This window comes from Tamandua tetradactyla, chromosome 2 (assembly GCF_023851605.1).
Source record: "Tamandua tetradactyla isolate mTamTet1 chromosome 2, mTamTet1.pri, whole genome shotgun sequence".
Classification (NCBI taxonomy): domain Eukaryota; kingdom Metazoa; phylum Chordata; class Mammalia; order Pilosa; family Myrmecophagidae; genus Tamandua; species Tamandua tetradactyla.
In genome coordinates, this window is record NC_135328.1 from 199,926,937 (window position 1) to 199,953,910 (window position 26,974).

General features: G+C 38.9%; 1 protein-coding gene across 1 annotated transcript in view; it reads right to left on the reverse strand.

The window, feature by feature from the left end:
* The window catches only part of CEP85 (centrosomal protein 85), a 45,655-nt gene that overhangs the window by 5,665 nt on the left and 13,016 nt on the right, over nucleotides 1-26,974 (reverse strand). Inside the window, exons 3-11 of the mRNA XM_077150738.1 lie at nucleotides 22,454-22,606; nucleotides 10,818-11,506; nucleotides 9,537-9,670; nucleotides 8,989-9,106; nucleotides 7,753-7,938; nucleotides 3,904-4,056; nucleotides 3,544-3,698; nucleotides 2,363-2,477; nucleotides 1,347-1,397 (exon numbers count right to left, since the gene is read on the reverse strand). Coding sequence (XP_077006853.1) covers nucleotides 1,347-1,397; nucleotides 2,363-2,477; nucleotides 3,544-3,698; nucleotides 3,904-4,056; nucleotides 7,753-7,938; nucleotides 8,989-9,106; nucleotides 9,537-9,670; nucleotides 10,818-11,506; nucleotides 22,454-22,606 — 1,754 coding nt within the window. The remainder of the gene's footprint in view (nucleotides 1-1,346; nucleotides 1,398-2,362; nucleotides 2,478-3,543; nucleotides 3,699-3,903; nucleotides 4,057-7,752; nucleotides 7,939-8,988; nucleotides 9,107-9,536; nucleotides 9,671-10,817; nucleotides 11,507-22,453; nucleotides 22,607-26,974) is intronic.

A 26,974-nucleotide genomic window follows, 5' to 3' on the forward strand; every position in this document is an offset into this window, starting at 1 on the left:
CAGTTCCAGGAAATCTATTCTAATATTGAGATCCATTAAAAACTCTACTAAACTGAACTTGAAAACTGTAGTTAAGTGAATATCCTTGTTCTTAGGAAATGTACATGAAAGTATTAAATGTTCAAGGAACATGATGTCTACAACATACTCTCAAATGTTTAGAAAACAGATATAGATAAATAGGGAGACAGAATGATATAGCAACTGTGGCAAAATGTTAAAATCTGTGGGCCTGTAAGGGTTTTATAATTTTTTTGCAACTGTCCTGCAAGTTGGAAATTATTTCAAAAACAAAATAAAAAACAAACCCTTTACTATCTCCTTACAGGACTTGAAATAGGTGCATTAAATAAACATAGCACAAGCAACATAATGGTAAAGGCAGAACTGCAGCTTTCAGTTGCTCTTCAGAATGAGAGTTATTTTATGTGCTTGATGGGTAAACCTCTTTTACAGTCCAAAGAGAAACTGAGCGAATCTGCATTTTTACCCAGGATTTCTTGGAGAACTCAATTAATAGCAATCCCACTCTGGCCCCAAAACAGAAACCAGAAGTCATCTGTGCTTTTCCCCTATTTTTCAACCCTTTATATGCTGTTACTCACTGATTCCTCCCAATTTTACCTCCTAAGAATCACTTATATTGGTCCCCTCCCATCTCCATCCTGGCTATGCTGCCCTATGTCAGGTTCTCTCAGCATCTCCCGCTAGGATTTTTGCAGCTTTGCCTCTCACCCCAGGCTGCCAATCTTCTTCCATACTCAAGCCTGGGTTGCGAAAGTGACCACGTCACACCCCAACTGCTTTAATAGCTTCCAATTATCTCCCTAAAGAAATAAAAAAGCTAACTGAGCCGAATAAACAAGGCCTTGCTGTCATCTGGAATGCCTTTCTCGCCACTCACCTTAAACTAAAACTTCCAACAATATCAAACTGCTTGAAGCTCCATGTTCAAACTATGCAGTTCCATACATGAATGTTCTTATTCATGCTTTTCCTTCTATCTAGAATTTCAGCACCATCCTTTCTGGTTCCTCTACTATGTCCAGTTAATTCCTCTTCATCTTTCAAGGCTCAGGACCCAGGAAATGTTCCTTGACCTCCCTTTTTTCCACTGACACTCTTGTGTTCCCAGGGTAATGTGGACATTGTCCTCATAGTACTGTGCTGACACTTTCGTCTTCCTAACAAGACTGTAGGCTCAAAAGCACTAACCTGGACTCATTCTTGTATGTACCCCTAATACTGGGCAAACTATATTGCAGAGAACAGAATAAAATGTTGACTGAATTCTAGAGATTCCATCATTAAGTCCTGCCCACCATATCCCAAAGACTCCTGCTCACCTGTACTTGTGAACGCATCTGATCCATCTTCTGCTGCTGCTTTTCTACAATCTGAAAGGCCAAGTCAGTGAAGAAGGCCACAAGCCCAGGGCCAGTGGAGAGGTTAGAGAGCAAGGAGCTACATATCAGCATTTGTGGTCTAGCCATTAAGCCCCACTGTATAACCCCACTGGTAGTGAGATCAAGATGAAGACTAGTTAGCTCCCCTTACAGAAATAGGGCCGAGACTCCCAATTCTGACGAACTAGACTCACCCTACGCTCCAGTCACGAAGAGGTTTATACAGGAATGCAGTGGGGACCCATAACCACTACTGGAGGTAAACCTGAGGTGGACCCTTACCCTAAAGACTGCAAACCAGTGGAATCAACTTTATATACAGACAGCATACACTCTGGTTCTTTGATAAAGGACTTGGCTAAAAATTTAGTTTAATGAAGTCTGCCCTATACAGGGCTGTGATGGCTGATGCTAGTTATTGTTTTGGTCCCACTGACTGTCAGAGGAGATCTTGAACAGGCGTGGCTTCCTTTTCTTTGAGCACTCAGGTACTCTCTGCACCACTTCTTTTGTGCTCACTTTCAATCAGTCTCATGGACAGGTCATCTCTCAACTCTTTGCTGAGTTGAGAAACCAGACCATCTCACTGATTAGAATGTTGCCCAATGCAAGAGGTTCTATATGGAGCCTGAGCCATGACTGAAATATACCAAGCTGCAGTGAACAATTTTGGGGCATCTATTTTGGATGCTCACAGGCTTATTCCCTCTTAACTTCTGCCTGTATTCTAGAGGAGTAAAGTTTGCCTGTCAAAAGTAACAGACATATTTAGACTCACATGAGTTAAAAATGTAAGTTTTTACTATACAGGGACAATTTCTCAGAAAAGAGAGAAAAGCTCTGGGCAGCACATCCCAGGTGACCCAGGACCAGGACTTCACAGTTACTTCCTAACTCACAATCTTCTCTTTCTTCTAGCCTGCCTGTTTTGTCACAGCCTAGACATCCTCAGTTACCTTTCGGAGGGAATCACATTCCTTCTGCCAAGACTCCATTTCCATTTTCAGACCTTCTCCCTGTTGGCCTGGACCTTCTCCACTGGCCCTCTTCACACTCTGTTTATCTTGCAGGCTGAAAGACAGTGCATCTTCAAGGGCTCTGAAGGCAGAGAGGTGCAGCTTTGATTTCGGGCTCTGCTATTTACTGTTACACTCTGAACCACAGCTGGGGGTTATGTCTTAGGCCTGTTGTAATGAAGCCAGTGACACAAAGCTGCTGCTCTGTGTATGTTAATTCTCTTTCCTCTGGGTCAGCATGTGTTAAAAGGTGCCACCAGTTCTCTACTTGCTCAAGGCTCTTTCATTTGTTTTGAGATTTAAAAAATAAACATTCATCACATGTATTTAGACTCTGAAAGTCATAGATATACACTGTAGAAATTTCAGAAAATTCCAAAAAGAGCTCCTTTTTTCTTGGCATATAGTCTGGGGCAGAGCCAACGTTATCCCCTCACCCAACTTTTGATTCCAACCAATATTCTCCTCTCACGGCCCATCTGCTGAGAGAAACAATAGGGTCTCTGTGGTTGCATAGGGGATAAGAAATGTAATCCATCCCATTAGAAATTGGATTTGGTCCAAAAGGCTATTGAAACACAGCCAACTCATTTTCAGAACCTGCTTTTACTATGGAAACCAGGGGCCTAACAGAAGACGCTCCCAAGACACCCTGAGAGTATACTTTGGCATCGTGTTTTGCTCTCAGAAGCATTCATGGCAATGGAAAGCAATCTCTAGGGCTTAGGAGAAAAGATGCTCTCAGTAGCTTTTAGCTTACAAGGTGGAAATGAGAATAGCCCCCAGTCCTTGCCACAGGGTCTACTTTTACAAATATACAGACACCTCATTTTCTAGTTTACAAAATACTTCCATTTATGTGACACATACACACTCAAGGATTATTAAGTACTAGGCACTGAGTTGGATTCTTCCAAGGGATATCATAACAAGCTCCAGCTCTATCACCACCCTCGGGCCCCAAAGACATAATTACTGCTCATAAACAGCTTTCACTATTATTATTCACAATCCAAAGAAACCAAGGTTCAGAGAAATCAAGTATTTGCCTAAAGTTGCACAGAACCAGGACCAGAACCTAATTCTCCTCTCTCTTCCTCAAACCCTATAGCAGTATTTACCTATGTCTAGTGGAGGAGAATTCTGCTTCCCTCTGTCTCAGGCTTTCCAGTTGAGCCTCTTTCTCCCTGCAGGCTGCCTCCGTCTCTTCCAACAAACTCTCCAGTTCAGTCACTCTCTCTTGCAGCTCTGTGCTCCTCAATTCAGAATCCTTAAGCTGAGAGACAGGATCCCATGCTTAGGTCAACAAGACTTTGTGTACCTCAAGAAATTTGTAGTCCAGTTGAAACTCTGACAGATGTAATTCTGGACATGGCTCCCTTGAGATTTTCCTTTCAGTCAGCCACAGAGTAAATGCTGAGAAAGTCCCCCTGCTTGGCCACTCCCTGATTGCCCCAGGCATGCCCAGACATTGCTGCTACCTGCTGGCTTTGCTTCTGATGGTCTTCCAGGGTAGGGAGGTCAGCTAGGTAGCGCTCCAAGGTCTCAATACGCTGCTGCTTCTCCCGGTTCTGCTCCGATTCCTTCTGACACTTCTTTTTCAAATTATTGATGTGTTTATCTCGACCCTTAACCTTGGAAAATAAATGTCAAGAATATGTCTCTATGAAAGCAAAAAATGTTTATTTGGTACAAAATTTATATTTTGACTAGAGTATTTCCTAATATAACTTATGTGGACAGTTTAACTGAACACTGTAAGTACATGGAACCTTGAATAAGGCATGAGATTTTGTAGGTTTGTCCAGAGTGATGCCCCGATAAATCCCAGGGTGCTTTGAACAGTGAATAAAAAAGTATTTTCAAAGTCCCCTTGGGGGAATGGCGAGAAAGGGGGAAAATTCAAGTTTCCCATGTGGAGAATTCCTGATATTCTCACAAGCAGTGGGGACAACCAAAGCAATAGGCCAAGCCCTCAATCTTGGGGTCTGTTCATATGAAACTTATCCCCACAAAGGATAGGCTAAGCCTATTTAAAATTGGGCCTAAGTGTCACCCCAACAGACTGTCTTTTGTTGCTCAGATGTGGACTCTCTCTCTCAGCCAACACGGCAAGCAAACTCACTGCCCTCCCCCTCTCTACATGTGACATGACTCCCAGGGGTGTAAACCTCCCTGGCAACGTGGGACAGAAATCCTAGAATGAGCTGGAACTCAGCATCAAGAAAATGAGAAAAACTTCTAGACCAAAAGGGGGAAGAGAGAAATGAGACAAGATAAAGTGTCAATGGCTGAGAGATTTCAAACAGAGTCTAGAGGTTACCCTGGAGGTTATTCTTAAATGCATCATATAGATAGCATCTTTTTAGTAAAGTTATATTGGAGAGGCTGGAGGGAAGTGTCTGAAAATGTAGAGCTGTGTTCCAGTAGCATGTTTCTTGAAGATGATTGTATAATGATATAGCTGTCACAATGTGACTGTGTGATTGTAAAAACCTTGTGTCTGATGCTCCTTTTATCTATGGTATGAACAGATGAGTAAAACATATGGATTAAAAATAAATAATAGGGGGAACAAATGTTAAAATAAATTTAGTAGATTGAAAAGCTAGTGATCATGGTGATGATATTTTGAGTTTTTGATTATATATCAAGAATGGAATGATTACATGGAAGGCTGTTCGTGTTTGTATGTTATGTTTAAAACAAAAAATTAAAAAAAAAGAATATGTCTCCACTGGCTATTCAAGGTCCCTGAACATCAATTTTTTTCAGTGAACATTGTCTCTGGAATCCTTGGGGCTGTGGATGTTGTTCCACTGCAATAAAGGAAGGACGAGGATCAAATATTGCCATTTATAAATTGCAGTGTGAAAACATCCTAACTTTCCAGCTAAGTGTGGGGAGTAAGAGAAACCCATACAGTTTTAAAGAGCTGACGGCACTTCCCTCTAGACATACAACCCATCTGGTCTGTTCTGGTAATGTCTTCTTCCCTAAACACCACAAACAATGTAAAACCAAGCAATAATCTGGAAGGGCTAAGCTCCCTGAGTGGAGAGGCTGTGTCCTTTTTGTTCATTATTGTATCCCTAGCACTAACAAGTATTTGGCACAGAAGAGACCCTCAGTGAAGATTTGCTCAATGGACACTTTTTCTTCATTTCTATGGTTTTTTCTTTGGCTTATAAATAACGGAAGTGGGGGAAAAGAAAGCTGAGAAAAACTATGGCAGGACTATTTATGTCAAAGAGAAGGCACAAGACTAATTTAATCCAAAGATAAGAGAGTACTAAGATCTCTGCAAAGGCCAAAAGCCTACCCAGGTACAATCTGTACCTTTTACACTCTGAAGGAGCGGTTCACATGTTCTAATGCGTCAGAATCACCTGGGAAGCTTACTGAAAATGCTGATAACCAACTCTGAATTTAGAAACTGGTGAACAGACTAGAGATGTTTTCTCTCTTCTCCTTCCAAAACATCTCTAAAATGACAGGAAAGAAATAAAGTATTAACTTGGAAGGAAAAAAGAGAATAGGGTAGGAGACAAAAGCTGATGAGAAATTTCAACATATTTTTGAAAGCTGCAAGTAGACAGCAGGGGATAACCTACTTGGCAGAAGAAACTTAGAATCTGCAGTGGCAGTTATATATATTATAGGAAAATTCCATACATTATGGCAGTTATATATATTATGGGAAGCCAGCCTTCTCCTGGGAGGCTCTGTACTTAAAAGTAAGGTACCTTTGGAGGCAGGCATCAACCACAGAACTAAAAACAGGGGAACTCACTGGTAGTCCATCTACAGGTTAAGTGGACACAACCTTTATCCTGAGCATTCCCCGCAAGAGACTAGAGATTTATTCTGTGGAGAAATCAAATGAGAGACTCCAGACTCAGGGATTCCAATCACAGCAGAGGAAGTGGGTGAGGTACTGGGCTGAAATCAAGTATATGGGAAAATCTGTGAACTGTGGGACTCTAAGCCCAATCTCTTGCTTACCACTACAAACCCAAAGGCCAAAAGCATTTCTCTCCCTAGTCTCCCCACCAGGCAGTAGGATGAAGACTCTTCTCTAGAGAAAAAGACATCCAGAAACTGAGATTTGAAGGTTCATGAATGAAAAGGGCAGCCTAAGTCTGATCACCCTACAGTGAAGTCCACCAGGTAACTACCATGAACCCAGAACTTCCATACAGCTTCTCAATGCTTCATTTTTAAATGAGTGCCCACTCATTGAAGGATCACCAAGCCTCTAACAAGAAAGAAAAAAAGGGATCTGAAGAAAATAAGAAACAACACTATAAGCAGAAGTAGATATCCAAAAACACTACAATCAATATCCTCAGAGAAAAAAGATATTGCATCCATAAAACAAGAACAGATAATGTTTAAAATTGATACAGAAAATGCAAGAAAAGCATACTATTCACAATATGAAGGTATATCTCAGGGAAGAGAGAAAAGTTGAGGATGGATACCTTTGTGGATTCTGGCTACAGCACAAACTACTTTCATTAAAAGCTAATAGGATTTGATTATTTAACTTAGTACATATATTATTTTGATTATAATTTTCTTTTTAAAAAGCCCTCTAAATCCTTGTTGAACCAAGAGCACCAGTATCACCTGGGAGTTTGTTAGAAATGCAGAACTTCAGGCTCTTTTCCAGAACTACTGAATTAGGATCTGCATTTTTAACAAGATTCTCATGTGATTTTTAAGCACATTAAAATTTGAGAAGCACTACTCTATTTGATTTTCAGGCAAACAGTTAAGGACTAAACATCACTAAACTGGTCATTCAAGAACACCTGTACTAGAATAAACTGTGAATTGGAGGTACTAACAGAGCCAAAAGATTTTAAACCAGCTTCTCCTATAATGACCAATTTCACCCACAGAAACTCTAAGAGTACCAGTTGAAAATAAAAAGCTCCCAAACTAACTGTACACATGGAATTTTTCTCTACTTTTTAGGAAGAGTGAAGGCTAAATATGATATAAATTTACCACAGGTGTTAAACACCTTTCAAACAGTGCCATCTGGTATGACTGCTCAGGCTGGCTTTCCACTGAGGAAAGCTGAGGACACATCACAATCTGGAACAATGAGTGATTATATGACTTTCCTTCATTGTGGTAGCTTTGTGGAGTTGAAGCAGAAAGGAGGGTTCCATTTCTAGCAAGTTGATCCTCGGGGAGAAGCCTAGTAAGGGTCTCACCCAAATGGTTCCAGGAATGGGGGCCAGAACAGCCTAGGCTCTGGCAAAAGCCAGCTGGTGCCAACTCCTTTGTGAATGAGAGTCATCAGCTCCTTAGCTCACCCTTTCTTCTTGTTTCTTTCCCTCCTCTGAATGCTTCTGCAATGCCACTTTCAGAGATTCTCTGATGAGCTGAATTTCAACTTCTGCAGAAGAGAGTTTCCTTTCAAGCTCGATCTTTTCTTTGCTCAAGGCTTCTGTCTTCTGCGCAAATTGTGCACGCAAGAAAGTGTTCTCTCGCTGTAATTCCTGCCAGAAAGATTCTCAATATATTAACTGTTCCCAAGCCTTATGGTCCCATATACTTTACTTATTCCCAGCACACTTTGCAGTAAAGTGTAATCTTTCTCCAAGAATTTCTTAAAGCCATAATTCTCCAAAGTGTGGTCTTAGGATTAAAGGCATCAGCATCACCTGGGAAAATGCAAATTCTTGGATCCAACTCTCAATTTCACTGAATCAGAAACTCTGGTGATGGGTCCCAATGATTTGTGTTTTAACAAGCTTTCCAGGTGATTCTGAAGGCTCAAATTTGAGAGCCACTGCCTTAAAGCAATACTTGGAAGGAACAAAGCAGAAGACATCTGGAGACTTAGGCTCAAAGCTTGGTTCCTTTATACTTATTCTCTGTATGTCTTAGTCAAGTTTTTCCTCCCACTTGGGCCTCAATTTTTTTCACCAGTAAATTCAGACGATTATACATTTAGATTTATCTTAGGGCCCTCTCTCACCTAACATTCTGATCCTTTAAGAAGGGATACTGTCTGAACAGGCTCATCAGTACTATGGACTGTCTAATACCCATTTACTCAAAAGCACAAATTGTAGATGCTTGGTCAATAAAGCAATGTTCTTTTCTAGCTGTCAACCCTCACAGCAATTTACCTCAATGAGAATATGGTTTTCTTCAGTTGCTCCTAAGACATGGAGGAATAAAAATGAGGATGAGTCATCCCCAGCACCTCTACTTCTCCCTCCTTCTGGTCAGGGCTGCAAGAGTAAAACTTCTGAAAACATCTTCTGACTCTAGGACCTTACTATCTACCCTGCTCTGCCTTTCTTTCCTCTCAAGTATGTCCTAACACAAAGGCATCTGGACTTTTAATGGCTTTACCCTCAAGCCTTTTCTGCCCCCAACAAGGGCACAGCAGTGGGTACTTTTTAATTAGGATGCTTACTCTTTCAGGGAGGGGACATCTTAACATCACTTGTGGTCCCTTTTGTATCCCTGGATACCTAAGTGCAGGGAAGGCACTGAGTTATGGTGAGCAGAATGTTATCCTGGCTGCTAGTACTTACCTGCAGCCTCAACAAGCAGACATCCCCAAAGGGGGCAGGACGGCCCAAAAGGGCACTGTGGACTTGTAGTTCACTCTCTCTCACTTTCTGCTCCAGCTGAGAGATGTGCTTCCTCTGCCTGCAAAAGCCAACAGAATCAGGTCCAAAGTCCTGACACTAACCTGTCTGTAATATGAACCCCTACTTTCCTTGGAGAGATGGGTACAATCCATACTATGTAAGCAAAGACCTTGGGTTCTGAGCAACACTGTTTTGCTGAAGGAGGAAAAGCATATTAACAAAGCAGACTGACAGGATATGAGGAGAGAAAAGTTGCAGTGAACAAAGTACCCCTTTAAGGTTCTCTTTAGAGTCCCTGTAGAGATATACAACTGGCCTATCACATTAGTCAGATACAAAACTATGCTGCTTATCAATCTAGCTCTACCATGAGGCAAGGCTTGGGCCTAAGCAGAAGGGATGCACTGCCCTTGAGAAGATACCACTAGGTGACCTCACTGGGTCTAGGAGAGTCGACATTGGCTCTGTCGTACCCCCTGCCCTCTTACTTGTCGATGAGAAGCTCCTTTTCCTTCAGAAGGTGTTCATTACTGTTCAAGATGCTGATCCACTGTGCTGGCTCTAAGGTGGGCAGTGAAGGAGCAAAAGCAGTGGGATGGTGGCAGATGGCTCCATTCTGAAGCTGAAAGACAAGTAGGTAGGCTCAGGAGATGACTTCATCTTAACCTATAGGTACCTGAAAACAGCTGGGCAAGTACCCAGCTAGGTCTGCAGTCAAGCCCCAGTTTGGCTTAGCCTGAGAAAGCCCAGTGTTTATGAAATAATTTTAGCTCTGATGCATGACTGGAAAGAACCTGCTAGGGAGGCTTGTGCCAACTGGACACTCCCTGTTCAGAGAGGCTCTAGTTTCTAAGAAAAGGTCAGTTATCTTTTGTTATCTGGCAAGAGAGGCAAACCAGGAGCTAAGATGTCCTCACCAGCCAGGGGAAGAGAGTATGTCCTTTTGCTCCCTTCCTTCTCATTCTTCAGCAGCACAGGAATCTTTTTTTTCTTTTTTTTAAATACAAAAGTGGTAAAGTGGAAAGAACAGAGGGGGTTCAAAACAATTTTTAAACCCTAGTTCTGCCACTTATTAGCTCTGTGACCCTGGGCATATTAGTTATTCTTAGAACCTGGTAAGTTTCTACATTTACTTTGTCATGGTGCTATGAGGATTAAAAAAGATTCTGGAAGTGAAAGTAACAAGCCTAGTGACTAGTACATATTAAGTACACAATCAATGTTAATTAATGTTAAAAAAATCAATGGGTTTTATCTTGTAACCCTCTACTCTGGATAACTTATCTAGTATTTAATTAGATCACAAATAGATTTAATCATCAATAGCCCTCAAGCCTTCATTTCCTAACAAACATCTTCCCTCTTTCTTACAAATATTTTCTTAAGAGTCAAAATATATAGGACATGGGTGGGCAACAGTGGCTCAGTGGCAGAGTTCCTCACCTGTCATACCAGAGACCCGGGCTCGTTTCCCGGTGCCTGCCCATGTAAAAACAAAACAAAACAAAATATACAGGACAGGTGGTGTAAGGATAGTTCCATGGTAGAATTCTTGCCTGCCACACAGTAGACCCAGGTTCGATTCCCGGCCCATGTACTTCCCAAACAAACCAACAAATAAAAAGTTCAACAAATGGTGCTGAAATAATGGGATACTCACATGGAAAACCCTGCCATAAACCATATAAAAAATACACAAATAGGACAAAAACAATACAATTCTAAGATCTGTATAGAACCTAAAAAATCTAAGGAAAGAAGGACTCTACCTGCATTTGCTCCATTTGTAAACGGATCAACTCCAGTTGCTGCCGACAAGTGCTGAGCTCACAAGAACGGTCACGGGGATGCCATGGGTCAGGGCTTGGAAGCCACACCTGAGAGGGTAGAGGTTTGGAGAGCCCAGGGGCAGGCTGGAGTCCCAAAGGGAGCACCCCGCTCCCACTAGGGTGTGGTCCATTCCGCTCACAAACCACCCCACTGCCTGGTGCCTTCTTGGCCTCCGGGAGCATTTTGTACAACTCCTTTTTTGAGTCGACTCTTGGGTTGTGGAAGTGGACTTGGTAGTGGGGATCAGAAAAAAGTGTCTCCATCACTGCTGACTGATTGAGAGTAGACTCCATGCTGGGAATATCAAACTTCCTCATCTCTTCCTCTCTTTCATGGCCCACTGCTGGAAACCAGGTCTGTTCAATTCCATTTTCTCCAGTAGTGCCACAGAGATACATTAGATCTCTAGAAAGGCCTGGAGAACGTTTCACTGCACCAAGGTCTCCATTTCTTGTCATTCCCACACTTTCAGCTGACAAAGGGAGTTTGGAGGAAGAGGGGCCAGCAGGTGTAGAATCTGGCTTGGCAGGAGAAGTCCCCAAAGTAGAAGGCATCACATGGGCTGTTGGAATAGTTACGTGGCTTTTGATGGGCTGGAAAGAAGGGCTGCCACTTGAGCTGCAAAAATCTGCAGAGAGAGTAGTCTTCCATAAGTCAAAATCGAAATAGTAAACTTTCTTGAGTTTGGCTGCTATGCCAGAGGTTATCTACCTGTCCTGAGACCAGGCAGAGAAGACATTCTCATTAGTAGTATCAGGCAGAAAGACAAAGCAGCCTAACTGGAAGATGTGTGTTCCAGGATCTCAAATATCATTCACAAATAAAACCAACAAAAGGAAAACGCTGGCTTCCCTTTTAACTTACACTCTTTCATACCGAGTAAAAAATCTTGAGTCAACAAACAAAGATGGGAACTGAACTTTCAAAAGAAAAATTACTTACTTAAAGTAAATGAATTAGGTCCAGTCTAAAACCACCCTTTCCAAGGGCTGTCAGAAGCCTCTGTGACCTCTAGAGCTCCCCTGTGAAGGTGAGTAATGAATCCAAACTGTTCAAAGAATAAGACAAACTGGATAGTCCTACTCGGTATCCAAGTCATGGAGTATGGCATCTGAGTCAGGACTGTTTTCTTTCCTACACTCCAGACCTGACTGCCTGGATATGTGAAGTTATTCTTAGTAACGCTCATGTTTCACTTTAGCACAGTAAGCACTCTCAAGTGGGTATACAAACTGGAATCCTCTTTTATATTTTACCTATTACTTATACCCTTGATTTTATCCAAATGTGATTTTTAACTTTTCCTGCAGACCAGACTTCAGTTTCCCTTGGCTCCTCCTACCTGGCCTTACTTTCAAGTGTTGTTCTGAGGAAGACTACAAGGTCACAGAATTAATGTGCCAGGACAGTGGGCTGCAAGCAAATGAGAAGACAGGAATGAGAGGTAACATAACCCATTACCTATTATAGCAGGTAGAAAACTAAAGGGACAAGGAATAACATAATTTCTTCCCTTTTCAACTGTATCCAATACTTAAAAAAAAAATTATTTCTTTATTAAGGCATTAAATAATAAAATTCAGTGGCATGTCTTAAACCATCAAAAATGATCATATATGAAATTTTCAGGTATCTACAACAACTGTAATGTGACATGCAATTATCTGTAATTTTTATGGTGACAAAGTCACAGATATTGCTAAAGTGTCCGGTACTCTTTGTCAAACTAAGCACATCTACCATGGACCACCAGTTTGTTTCTCTTTTTTCCTCTCCATAAACCAACCCAGAGCATACTAAGCTAATAAAGTGACATATAGAATTATGAGTATAGATCAGTTACCATCTTCTCATTAGGGTTTGTAAACAGCTCTTTAAAAACATACACAAGCCAAACTATCCTTTATACAATGTAGCAGAATATCTAATTTCCCATACCCAAGATGATCCTGGGGATATATATAAAAGGCCATACCTAAAAACAAAAACAAAACAACAACAATAATAATAATGCATTAGCCTCTCAGGGCCAAGAAAGAAGGAAATTCCAGAATCAAGGGATAAAGTTTTTGGTACCCCATAAGTTAAATATATAGGACCAGTCTATAGGTTTAAAGTAGAATGGTAAGGATGAAGACTTCAAAGACTGGTAGGATCTCCACTAATAATCCTCCATAATAGCACCCTAATATCAGCTATCACCAAAGGTCCCTGTTCCCACAGTGTAATTATGGAAAAGAAGACAGTGAGACTGTGGCCTACAAGCTGCTACTGTGCTAGACTCACTAACACCTCCGACCATTATTCCCCATCCATAGCATCATTCAGTTTTGAGCCCATAACCCCTCAGTCAATAATGCCAAACCAAAGCCAAGAAGAAAGTACCAACTAATCCAGGAGAATATGTTTATTTTTTATTGTGAAAAATAACATATATACAAAAAAGCAATAAATTTCAAGGCACACTGCAACAATTAGTAGTAGAAGAAATTTCAGGGTTTGGTATGGGTTACAATTTTACAATTTTAGGTTTTTATTTCTAGCTACTCCAAGACACTAGAGACTAAAATAATTATCATTGTAATGACTCAGCAGTCATACTCATTTGTTAAATCCTATCTTCTCTGTTATAACTCCACCTTCTCCTCTGATCTTTCTCCCAATCTTCAGGGGTGTTTTGGCTATACCCAAACTTTTTCATGTTGGAAAACGCTGTTGATAACATGGGATTTGAGGAGGTTAACTAGCTGATGTTCTGGAGAGGCTGGGCCCTCTGAGTTTCAGGACTTTTCTAGCCTAGGAACCCATTTAGAGGTTGCAGGTTTCTGGAAAGTAATCATAATGCACAAAACCCTGGTTAAAATCTCAGATCAAGACCTACATGTTCTTTATAGTTGGCAGGAATGGTTTTGGTTAGGATTTTGCAAACTATAATATTTGGCAATATCTAGTTGAAGCTTGTCTAAGAGTAGCCTCTCAACTCTATTTGAACCCTCACAGCCACTAATATCTTTATTTGTTACAATTCTTTCCCCTCTTTTGGTCAGGAAGGCATTGTTGATCCCAAGGTGCTGGGCTGGGCTCATTTCTGGGCGTCATATCCCACGATGCCAGGGAGAATTTTACCCCTGAATGTCCTGTCCCACACAGGGGAGAGAGTAATGAATTAGGCTTAATTAGGCTTAGAGAGAGAGAGGTCACATCTGAGTAACAAAAGAGGTCCTCTGGAAGTAACTCTTAGACATAACTATAGGAAAGGTAAGCTTCTCCACTACATAAATAAGTTTCACAAGAGCAAGCCTTCAAGTTCAAGGGCTTGGCCTATTGACTTGGGAGTCCCAAATGTTTGAGACAGTATCAGGGTTTTCCCCAGGGTCAAGTTTAATAGTTCCATATTTTTTTCTCCCATCCCTCAAGGGACTTTGCCAACATTTTTTCCTTTTTTTGTGAAAAATAACATATATACAAAAAAGCAATAAATTTCAAAGCACATCACAATAATGAACTGTAGATCAGATTTCAGAGTTTAGTATGTGTTACGATTCCACAATTTTAGGGTTTTACTTCTAGCTTCTCTAAGATACTGGAGACTAAAATAAATAACAGTATAATGATTCAGCAATCATCCTTGTTTGTCAAACCCTACCTTCTCTATATAACTCTACCATCACCCCCACCATCTTTGATCTTTCTCCCACTCTTCAGGGTTATTTGGGCTATGCCCATTCCAACTTTTTCATGTTGGAAGGGGCTGTTGATAATATGGGATAGGGGGATGGAACTAGTTGATATTCTGGAGAGGCTGGCCCCTCTGCACTTCAAGGACTTATCTGGAGGTTGTAGGTTTCTGGAATGTTACCCCAATGCATGGAACCTTTGTAGACTCTTATATAACACCCTAGTTGTTCTTTAGGATTGGCAAGACTCTTATATAACACCCCAATTGTTCTGTAGGATTGGAAAACCAGGGGTTTTCCCGGTGGTAACGTTTAATAGTTTCATATTGTCTCTCCAATCCCTCAAGAGACTTTGCCAATAATTTAAAATTATCTGCTCAACATACCCTGAGATGTATCTGGGTATTACATTAAGCTATACAGAATTACAAGCCCTCATTCCCAACCTGGGATCCCTGTGCTTGGGTTGTTTAAATGATCTATCCAGCCATGTTGAGTTAAATTATCTGCTACAGAAAATTTACACGCTGGACAAAATAAGCCTTTCTTCTTTTGTTCTCATGGAATAGGCAAAGTTCTAAAACAATGACGTCTTCCTTACCCCTGTATTCTGAATTATTTTTATGCTGATCTGATCAGCTTTGTTCTTATTTCTAACTGAAGCCTGATTTCTTTTTCAATTTATTTAACAGTTGTTGTATGTGGCAATGCTGAGCTTCAGAACTGTAGAACTCCTACTCTGTGTCCTAGGTGTCACACAGGTACCCAAAGTTCCAGGGAAATACCAGGTTATACATATATAGCACAGCCTCTCAAAATCTAGAAATAACATTAACAGTTCCAGACCCTTACTGCTGTAAGAGCTTACAATCTAGGCTCCAATTTTCTTATAAGTATTTTCTAAATGAGACCATACAATATTTACTCTTTTGTTTCTGGCTTATTTTGCATCACATAATGCCCCACAGGTTCATTCACAACGATGCATACCTCATGACTTCATTCCTTTCTATAGCAGCATGATATTCGATCATAAGTATACACCACAGTTTGCCATTCTACTTCTCAGTCAGTGTATACTGCAGTCACCTCCATCCCTTGGGCATCATTATAATGAATAAAGTCAACAGTTCATCAACAGTCTCAATTTTAGACAATTTTCACTGCTCCCAGGAGAAAAAAAACTGATAAACACACCTTCACCAAATCCAACTCACCCCCTAAACCCTGTCCCTCCCACCCCCATTATTTACCCCTGGTACTGCTGTGATACTGTTGATGTCTTTCTGTTAATCATACAATAGTAGTTTCCCCCCCAATACCCTGATATTATATACTCTTTGTACAAGATTTATACCTTTGAAGTAGTTCATACAATAACATTTATATTTGTAGTGTTAATTGGTGGAACACATGACTCTATACAACCCCTTTCAATCATGTTCACCTACAATATAGCAATATTACTTATAGACTCACTAAACAATACAGTTTTTCTAGTTTTCTAATGGGCACAGTCCATCTATGATGATGGAATAAAGTGAGATCATTGTCTCTGCTTCACTGTCAGTATTTCCTACTTGTTAGGTTTAATTATATTAAGGAAACTGCTGATTCTGATGGAGGTATAAAGCTACACGTTAGGTTTGTCTTGTGTATAATAGAACATTTTGAAACAAAATAACAACCGATATTTTCAAAAGACCACTATGTTCTACACTTTTCAAAGGCATTTAAAATTTAGTTTATGGGATCTGTGATTTTTATTCAGAGAGATCTACAGCTCTCAAAATAATAAAATTTTTGCTATTTTAAGTATATTATTTCTAAATGTCTTCTCTCCCTAACTATACCTCTGGCCACCCCATATCCCAAAAAAACAAAACAGCAAAAAATTCACCCCTTCTAGCAGCCACTCATTTCTCAATAAGGGATAGAGACTGGGCTATTACTAAATCAGGATCACTTCTGCCTACATCTCTTGCTGGCTTACAAAGTATGGTACTCTGAACTAAGCCAGCGATTATTCCAGTCTTTAGCAGACAGCTGAAAGCATTCTGAGCTTTTCAGTACTCTTTGAGAATCTTCCAGGTAAAACACCTTAGTGAAAGGCTGAATCAAAAGCAAGCCTGTTCAACCAGATAAATCTTGAAATGCAGAAGGGCCAGTCTCTCCAGAACATCAACTGGTTCCACCCCCCCGTCCCATATCAGCAACAGCACTTTCAAACATAAAAAAGTTAGAATACTCCAAAGAATGGGATAAAGGTCAAAGGTGATGGTGGAGTTATATAGAGAAGATAGGGTTTAACAAATGAGTATGATTGCTGAATCATTATATTGATATTTCTTTTAGTCTATAGCATCTTAGAGCAGCTAGAAGTAAACACCTAAAATTGTGGACTTGTAACCCATGCCAAACTCTGAAATCTGTTCTACAACTAATTGTTGCAATGTACTTTGAAATTCATAGTTTTTTTTGAATATATGTTTTTTTTCCCACAAAAAAATAAAAAAAAAAAAGAACAGGGAAGATAGGATTTAACACATGAGTATGATTGCTGAATCATTATATTGATATTTCTTTTGGTCTCCAGTGTCTTGGAGCAGCTAAAAAATAAAAATGAAAAATCGTGGAACTGTATAACTTATACCAAACTTTAAAATCTGTTCTATAACTACTTGAATCCAACAGCACATTAAAAGAATCATACACCATGATCAAGTGGAATTTATTCCAGGCATGCAAGGATGGTTCAATATAAGGAAATCAATGAATGTAATATACCACATTAACAAAATGAAGAAAGAAAAAAAACATGATCATTTCAATTGATGCAGAAAAAGCATCTGACAAAGTTCAGCATCTTTTCTTGATAAAAAACTTAGAAAAACAGGAATAGAGGGAAGTTTCCTCAACTTGATAAAGGGCATATATGAAAAATCCACTGCTAACATCATATGGAATGGTGAAAGGCTGAAAGCTTTCCCTCTAAGATCAGGAACAAGACAAGGATACCCACTGTCACCACTATTCAACATTGTATTGGAAGCTCTAGCTAGACCAATTAGGCAAGAAAAAGAAACAAAACACATTCAAATTGAAAGGAAGATGTAAAACTTTCCTTATTTGCAGCAACATGATCCTATACATAGAAAAAAAAGAAAAACTACCACAAAGCTACTAGAGCATATAAATGAATACGACAAAATGGCAGAGCATAAGGATCAAAATGCAAAAACCATTTGTGTTTCTAAACAGTGGTAATGAACAAAGCTGAAGAGGAAATGAAAAACATTCCGTTTATAATAGCAGCTAAGGATGTAAAGGACTTAAACACTGTAAATTACAAAACATTACTAGAAGAAATCAAAATTTAAATAAATGGGAGGACATACCATGCTCATGGATTAGAGGACTAAATATTGTCAAGACATCAATTCTACCCAAAGTGATTTATAAATTCATTGCAATCCCAATTCAAAATTCCAACAGCCTTCTTTGCAGAAATGGAAAAGCCAATCTTCAAGCTTATTATAAGGAAGAGTAAGAAGCCCCAAATAGCCAAAATCATCTTTAAAAGAATAACAAAGTTGGGGATGATCCTGGCACAAGGACAAACATATAGACCAATGGGATTAAATTGAAAGTCCAGAAATAGAGCCTCACATCTATGGCCAATTGGCTTTTGACAAAGCCAAGTACATTCAAATGGGAAAAACAGTCCCCTCAACAACTGGTGCTTGGGAAATGGGATATCCATATGCAAAAAAATGAAGGTAGATTCCTATCTCATGCCATACACAAAAATAAACTCCAAATGGATCGAAGACCTAAATATAAGACTCACAACTACAAAACTCCTAGAAGAGGGAGTGCAAAGGTACTTCAGTGGTAGAATTTTCGCCTGCCATGCAGGAGACCTGAGCCGATTCCCGGCCCATGCACTCCCCCTCCCCCACCCCCCCAAATTCAACAAATGTTGCTGCAATAACAAGATAGTCACATGGAAAAAGAATGAAATGTGACCCCCACCATACAGCACACACACACATATACACACACCAAACAACAACAACAACAAAAACTTCCTAAAAGAAAACGTAGGGATTTCAAGACTTCATGCAAGTCAATGGTTTCTTAAGACTTTAAACCCACAGTACGACAATCAAAAGAAATAAGAGATCAATGGGACTTCATCAAAATTAAATACTTTTATGCATCAAAGGATTTCATGAAAGTAAACAGACAACGTACAGAATGGGAAAATGTATTTGGAAACCATATATCTGATAAAGGTTTAATATCCAGAATTTATAATGAAATCCTACAACTCAACAACAATAAAATGACCAATAACCCAATCTAAAATTGGGCATCTGATTCCTGGTCCATGCACACCCCCATTCCCCCCAAAAAGTAGCAAAAGATTGAACAGACATTTCTCTAAAGAAGTATACAAACGATCAAAAAAAGCACATCAAAAGATGCTGAGCATGATCAGCCATTAGAGAAATGCAAATCAAAATCACAATGAAATACCATTTCACACCCATTAGAATGGCTACTATTAAAAAACAAAAAACCAAAAAACAAGTGTTGGAGAGGACGTGGAGAAATAGAAACACTCATCCATTGTTAGTGGGAATATCAAATGGTACATCCACTATGGAAAACTGGCATTTCTCAGAAAGTTAAGTATTGAATATCGTATGACTAGTAATCCCACATCTAGGCATACAACCAAAAGAATTGAAAGCAGTGACTTGAACAGGTATTTTCACACTAATGTTCATAGTGGCATTATTTCCAATTGCCAAAAGATGAAAGCAACCCAAGTGTCCAACAAACTAGGATATAGTTTAAAAGAGGGTAGGGAAAGGGGAATTAGTTCCTAATAGCTATAGAGTTTCTGTTTGGGGTGATGAAAAAGTTTTGATAATATATAGTAAGGGTAACAACACTGTGACTGTAATTAACACCACTGATTATATATCTGAATGTGATTAAAGAGGAAATTTTACGTGGTATATATGTTGGTAGAATAAAAATTAAGAAACGAATAAAAAAACAAACATAGGACTGTACAACACAGTGTACCCTCATGTAAACTACAGACTATAGTTTATAATTACACTAATATTCTTTCATCAATTATAACAAAGGTACACACTAATGTAAAATGTTAATATGGAAAACTGTATGTGAGGGGAGGGTGTACGGGGACTCTGTATTTTCTCCATGATGATCTTTCTGTAAACCTACAACTTCTCTAAGAAAAAAATAAATAAAAGAACAAAACAAGCAAGAGTTAAGATTAAGATAAAGATCATAGTACTTACATGGCAGAAAAGACACCTTGGATCCTTAAAAAAAACTTCTAGACCAGTAAGTCTGGCCTATTAGAAGATTAACACAATTTTGAAAAGTGTAATAGAAAGGAAATATGTATATTTCCCCAAGGTATAAAAAGCACACTCACGCAATCAGTTTAACCATTTATTTCACTTAAATTGAGCAAACTCAACAAGGGCAAAAATCTAAACTCTGATTAAAAAGACCTATTATTTTAGTCAAAATAAAAAAGTTCCCATTACTCCACATGTAAACAAAAGCTTAACAATTCATAACTAATTTGACAGTAACACTTTTGATTATATAAATGATGGAATGTCTACTATAGTTGGGAAACTGATTCTGTGTGACATTAGGCAAATTACTGAACTCAAGGAATTTTTATTTGCCAGCTAAGAGGACGAACTAGATTAAGTGATTTTTAAAAATCCTGTGTAACTCAAAAGCTATGATTAAGATTTATTCTATTTACTGAACTCCCATATATATACAACTGCCAAACTATTAAAATTGTCAGGTATCTAGATATTAATAGTAATAGGAGATTTTTTTTCTTCATTCTCCTTATTTTTTCCAAACATTTCAAAACTATTCTCTTTTAAAACTGCTTTTTGAGATATAATTCACATGTTTATACCTTTACCCACTTGAGTGTACAATTCAGTAGTTTTGAGTATATTCACAAGGTTGTGCAACTATCACCACTAACTCCAGAACATTCTGATCACTCCCAAAATAAATTCTAAAAATATTAGCACCAACTCCCAAACCCCCATGCCCCAAGCTCCTGATGACCACTAATATACTTTTCCTCTCTATAGATGTGCCTATTTTGCACATTTCATATAAATGGAATAATACTATATGTGGCCTTTTATGTGTGGCTTCTTTCACTTAGCATAAACGTTTTCAAGGTTCATCCACGGTACAGTATGTATCAGTACTACATACTTCTTTTTAATGCTGAATAATATTCTATTGGATGGATGTATCACATTTTATTCATCCAACGAACAGCTGATGAACATTTGGGTTGTTTCTACTTTCTGGTATTTTGATTGCTGCTACTGGGAACATTCATGTAAAGCTTTCGTGTACACATGTTTTCCTTTATCTTAAGTATATACATAGGAATAGAATTGTTGGGTCATGTGGTAACTCCATATTTAACTTTTTGAGGAATTGTCAAATGGTATTCCAAGTTGCTATGCCATTTTACATTCCCACCAACAATATATAAAGGTTCCAACTTTTCCACATTTTCACCAACACTTGTTAATATTTTTTTTATTACAGCCATCCTAGAGGATATAAAGTAGAACAGATATGTTTTTAAATGGCTTCTAATAAAGTACCAAAGTTTACTTTTGTGACTTTAATCAAAGCATTCAATCCCTTTGAAATTCAGTTTCTTCATCTGCAGAATGGAAATATATAATATTTTGTAGCGTTCTTACAGGCATTAATCAAATGATGTAGAAGAAATTTAGCATGGTACCCATCACAAAGTATTTAATAATTGGTAATTAATTATTAGCATTAAGTCCTCTGCCCTCTAGGAATCTACAACATAACTGGAAAAGCAATTATGTTTGCAAAGTAATGCCTGATAGTTGTTACTTAATTTAAGTACAAAAACAAAAGACATGATTGCAAAGAGGAAGGAGATCAGGAATGGGAAGAAGGGATGGGAAGAACTTTCCAGACATCACTAGATCATGAATAATAAGTAAGCACCACATAGCTGGGAGGGGTGAGAGGTGGTGAGAACAACACAAATGAGCCCAGATTTTAAAGAAGGGGGGAGAAAGGCCCAGTTATGAAAAAATAAAAAGTTCTGTATTTTCATAGCATAGTAAGACAACAGCCCTGGCTGGAACAGAGAGTTCCCTGGTTATAAGAAATAGGCTTGAGGGCAGGCCACGGTGGCTCAGCAGGTAAGAATGCTTGCCTGCCAAGCCCGAGGACCAGGGTTCGATTCCCGGTGCCTGCCCATGTAAAAAATAAATAAATAAATAAAAAGGGGAATCTATTAAAAAAAAAAAAAAAAAAAAAAAAAAGAAATAGGCTTGAGGGAGGGCCACAGTGGCTCAGCAGAGTTCTCACCTGCCATGCCAGAGATCTAGGTTTGATTCCTGATGCCTGCCCATGCAAAAAAAAAAAAAAAAAAAAAAGGCTTGAATGGGTAGGGGGGAGCCAGATCACAGAAGAACTGAGGCCTCTGAACTGTATCCTCAGAGTAATGGGAACGGAGGCTTTCAAGAAAAGGGAAACCATGAAATGAGACTTTTAAGAAGATAAATCTGCAGGTAGATGGAAAGACTTGAGACCAAGAAACCTATTAGAAAGTAGTTTCAGATAGGAAAAACAGTGGAAATTCAGAGGAAGGGAAAAGATGTGAGAAGCATGGTGAAGGAAGAACCAAGCAGACTCCCTGAATGAGTAGGTTAACCTTATGAATATTCTGGAAATGACAATATACATGGAACAAAATATGGAAATGAGTACACATATCGGTAATCAAATCATTAATTCAAACTTACCCTCTGCAATGTCCGAGCATGATGTGCCAATGGCTGTGTCCCCACTATCAGCTAGACTTGAAGAGCGGCTGAACTGGTTCCGAAAGGCCTCCGAGATAACTGGGGTCTGCCATTCAGTCCCCAAGGAACTGCCCTTCTGAATCACACCAGAACCTGAAACAAGTGGCATTTTAGTTAATTTTAAATGAAATAGCACGAGAAGTGAGAATGGTCAAAGACAGAAATAAAATCTACCAAGAATCCAGGAGTACTGGAACAAAAAAACAATAACGTTTAATAGTAGCTATATTTACTGAAATCTGGAAGCCACAGCACTTTACAAACACGATTTGTAAATACCTACCTACTTACTGAAAAGTATGTATTATCATCCCCATTTTACAGAGAACACAGCTGAGATTAGAATTCAGATCTTTCTAATTCAAATACTGACATTCTGACCCTCACACAGGGTTTTTGAATTGGTGTTTTTGGCATTGGCATGACAATTCTTCAGTGTGTAGTCCATGCATTACAGGATGGTTTACCATCCATGGCCCCAACCCACTAAATGCTACCAGTAACCTTCATCTCACTTCACCATCACTTTGACAATCAGAAAACATCCTAATATATTACCAAATGCCCTCTAGGGTAATAGACAATCCAGTTTTTTGTAGAAAACCACTGAATGCTGAACCAGGGTACCCTCAATAGGCAGGCCAAAACCAGTTCAAGGTAAGTTTTGAAAGCTGATCTTAAGAGCCTAAGACTTCATTCTGAGAACAATGCAAAGAAACCACTACAATTTCTAAACATGTAAGACAAAACCAATGAGCTTATTTGACTTTATTAGCTTACTCTATTTTTTCCTTAGCTCTTCAAAATATGTTCCAATTAACACTTATTGCACTGCTGATGGGAATGTATAATGGTACAGTCACTATGGAAAACAGTTGGCACTTCCTTAGAAAATGAAATACCAAGTTGCCCTATGACCTAGCAATACCATACTCAATATATATACCCAGAAGAGCTGAAAGCAGTAACTCAAACAGATATTTGCATACCAGTGTTCACAGCAGCATTGTTCACAATTGCTGGAAACAATCCAAGTGTCCATCAACAGACTAGTGGATAAACAAAATATGGCATATACATACAATGGAATATTATGCTACAGTAAGACCAGATGAGGTCCCAAAACATATGACAACATGGATGAACCTTGAAGACATAATGCTGAGTGAAATAAGCCAGGCACAAAATATAAGATACTGTATGTTTTCACTATTATGACCGCAGTAAAAGTAAACTCAGAGGCTTATTATATAGAATATAGGCAACCTACAGATACAAAGAAGCTAGAGATGGGTGAACAGATAGCTAATGAGGTTAAGCTTAAATGTAAGGAAATGGATAGCAGTGCAGGCAGTTTATTAGTGGGTCTATAAGCAATAATGCCATACTGAAGGTGAACCTGATTGAAAGGGTTTTGTATAGAGCCATTTATCCCACCTAAAATGGTGGTATTATAACCCATACCAAACTCTGAAATCTATTCTACAACTAATTGTTGCGATGTACTTTGAAATTCAATGCTTTTATTATATGTATTATTTAAAGAGGAGTATAACAGAGAAGATAGGATTTAACAAATGAGTATAACTGCTGAATCATTATATTGATTTCTGTTTGTCTCCAGTGTCTTGGAGCAGCTAGAAGAAAAAAAACCAAGAAACTGTGGAACTGTAACCCATATCAAACTTTAAAATCTGTTCTATACCCACCTGTTAAAATGTATTTGGAAATTTATTGCTTTTTTGATTATGTTATAAAAGAAAATGTTTTTTGTTTTTTTTTTAAAGGGCAAAGAACTACATGGGACATGACATCCAGGGTTGAAAGTCTCCCTGGTGGCATGGGAGATGACTCCCAGGATGAGTCTGGCCCTGGCACTATGGGATCAACAATGCCATCCTGACCAAAATGGGGAAAAGAAGTGTAATAAATAAGGTATCAGTGGCTGAGAGAGTACAAACAGAGCTGAGAGACGACTCTGGAGGTCATTTTATGCAGGCTTCAGTTAGACATTGCTACCTATCATAACTTGCCAAACACCAACCAAAACCAATCCTGCCAATCCTAAAGAATACTTAGGGCACTATATAAGATTCTACAAAGGTTTCATGCACTAGGGCAACTTTCCAGAAACCTACAACCTCCAGATGGGTCCCTGGACCAGATAAGTCCTGAAATGCTGAGGGGCCAGCCTCTCCAGAACATCAACTAGTTTCATCTTCCCATCCCATTATCGACAGGCCCTTTCAACATGAAAAAATTAGAATGGGCACAGCCCAAATACCCCTAAAGAGTGAAAGAAAGATCAAAGGTGATGGTGGAAGGTGGGCCACGGTGGCTCAGCAGGCAGGAATGCTTGCCTGCAATGCCAGAGGGCCGGGGTTCGATTCCAGGTGTCTGCCCATGTGGAAAAAAAAAAAAAAAAAAAAGGTGATGGTGGAGTTATACAGAGAAAGTAGAGTATAACAAATCAGTATGATTACTGAATCATACTTATATTTCTTTTAGTCTCCAGTACAAGAAGTAAAAACCTAAAATTGTAGACTTGTAACCCATGCCAAACTCTGAAATATGTTCTACAACTAATTATTGCTATGAACTTTGAAGTATATTGCTTATATATATATATATATGTTATTTTTCACAAAAAAGAAAAAAAAAATTTCTTCTAACCTCCAGTGTTTTGGAGTAGCTAGAAGGAAAAAATCTGACAGAGTGGAATAGTAACCCATAACAAATTCTAAATGTGTTCTATATCTACTTACTGAAATATACTTTGAAAATCATTGCTTTTTTTGTTCCTTTTCTTTGTATGCTATATTTAACAATAAAAAATGTTAAAAAAGGGGGGGGCATAGGTACATCATATCAACAAATCAAAGCAGAAAAAACACATGATCATCCCAACTGAAAACTTTCCCCCTAAGATCAGGAATAAGACAAGGATATCCGCTATCACCATTGTTATTCAACATTGTGTTGGAAGTTCTAGCCAGAGCAATCAGGCAAGAAAAATAAATACGAGGCATCGGGCGGGCCACGGTGGCTCAGCAGGCAGAGTGCTCGCCTGCCAGCCAGAGGACCCGGGTTCGATTCCCGGTACCTACCCATGTAAAAAAGAAAAGAAATACAAGGCATCAAAATTGGAAAGGAACCTAAGAGTCACCCCCAAGAGAGCCTCTTTTGTTGCTCAGATGTGGCCTCTCTCTCCAGCCAACATGACGAGCAGTCTCACCACCCTCCCCCTCTCTGCGTGGGACATGACTCCCAGGGGTGTGGACCTTCCTGGCAACGTGGGATAAAGATCCTGGAATGAGCTGAGACTCAGCATCAAAGTACTGAGAAAAACCCTAGAATGAGCTGAGAATTAACATCAAGGGATTGAGAGAACCTTCTCAACCAAAAGGGGGAAGAATAAAATGAGACAAAGTGTCAATAGCTGAGAGATTCCAAACGAGGTTATCCTGGAGGTTATTCTTACGCATTAAGTAGATATCACCTTGTTGCTCAAGATGTAGTGGAGAGGCTGGAGGGAATTGCCTGAAAATGTAGTGCTGTGTTCCAGTAGCCATGCTTCTTTTTTTTTTTTTTTTTTAACATGGGCAGGCACCAGGAATCAAACCCGGGTCCTCTGGCGTGGCAGGCAAGCATTCTTGCCTGCTGAGCCACCGTGGCCCACCCCAGTAGCCATGTTTCTTGGTGATGATTGAACAATGATAGAGTTTTCACAATGAGACTCTGTAAATGTGAAAACCTTGTGTCTGATGCTCCTTTTAGCTACTATATCAACAGAAGAGTAGAACATATGGAATAAAAATAAATAATAGGGGGAACAAATGTTAAAATAAATTCAGTTTGAAATAGTGGTAAATGAAAGCGAGGGGTAAGGGGTATGGTACGTATAGTTTTTTTTTCTCTATTATCATTTTATTTCTTTTTCTGTCGTCCTTATATTTCTTTTTCTAAATCGATGCAAATGTACTAAGAAATGATGAATATGCAACTATGTGATGATATTAAGAATTACCGATTGTGTATGTAGAATGGAATGATATCTAAATGCTTTGTTTGTTAATTTTTTTTTAATTAATAAAAAGTTAAAAAAAAATCTTGACTCAAAAATCAGTCTTGGCAAAGTGAAGTGTAAAAAAAAAAATTGGAAAGGAAGAAGTAAAACTCTTGCTGTTTACAGATGATACTATATGTCAAAAATCCCGAAAAATCCATACATAGCAAAACTACTAGAGCTAATAAACGAGAACAGCAAAGTGGAAGGTTACAAGATCAACACTCAAAAATCTGTAGTGTTTCTATATACTAGTAATGAACAATCTGAGGGGGAAATCAAGAAAAAAAAATCCATTTACAATTGCAACCAAAAGAATAAAATATTTAGGAATAAATTTAACTAAAGAGACAAAAGACCTACACAAAGAAAACTACAAGAAATTCTTAAAAGAA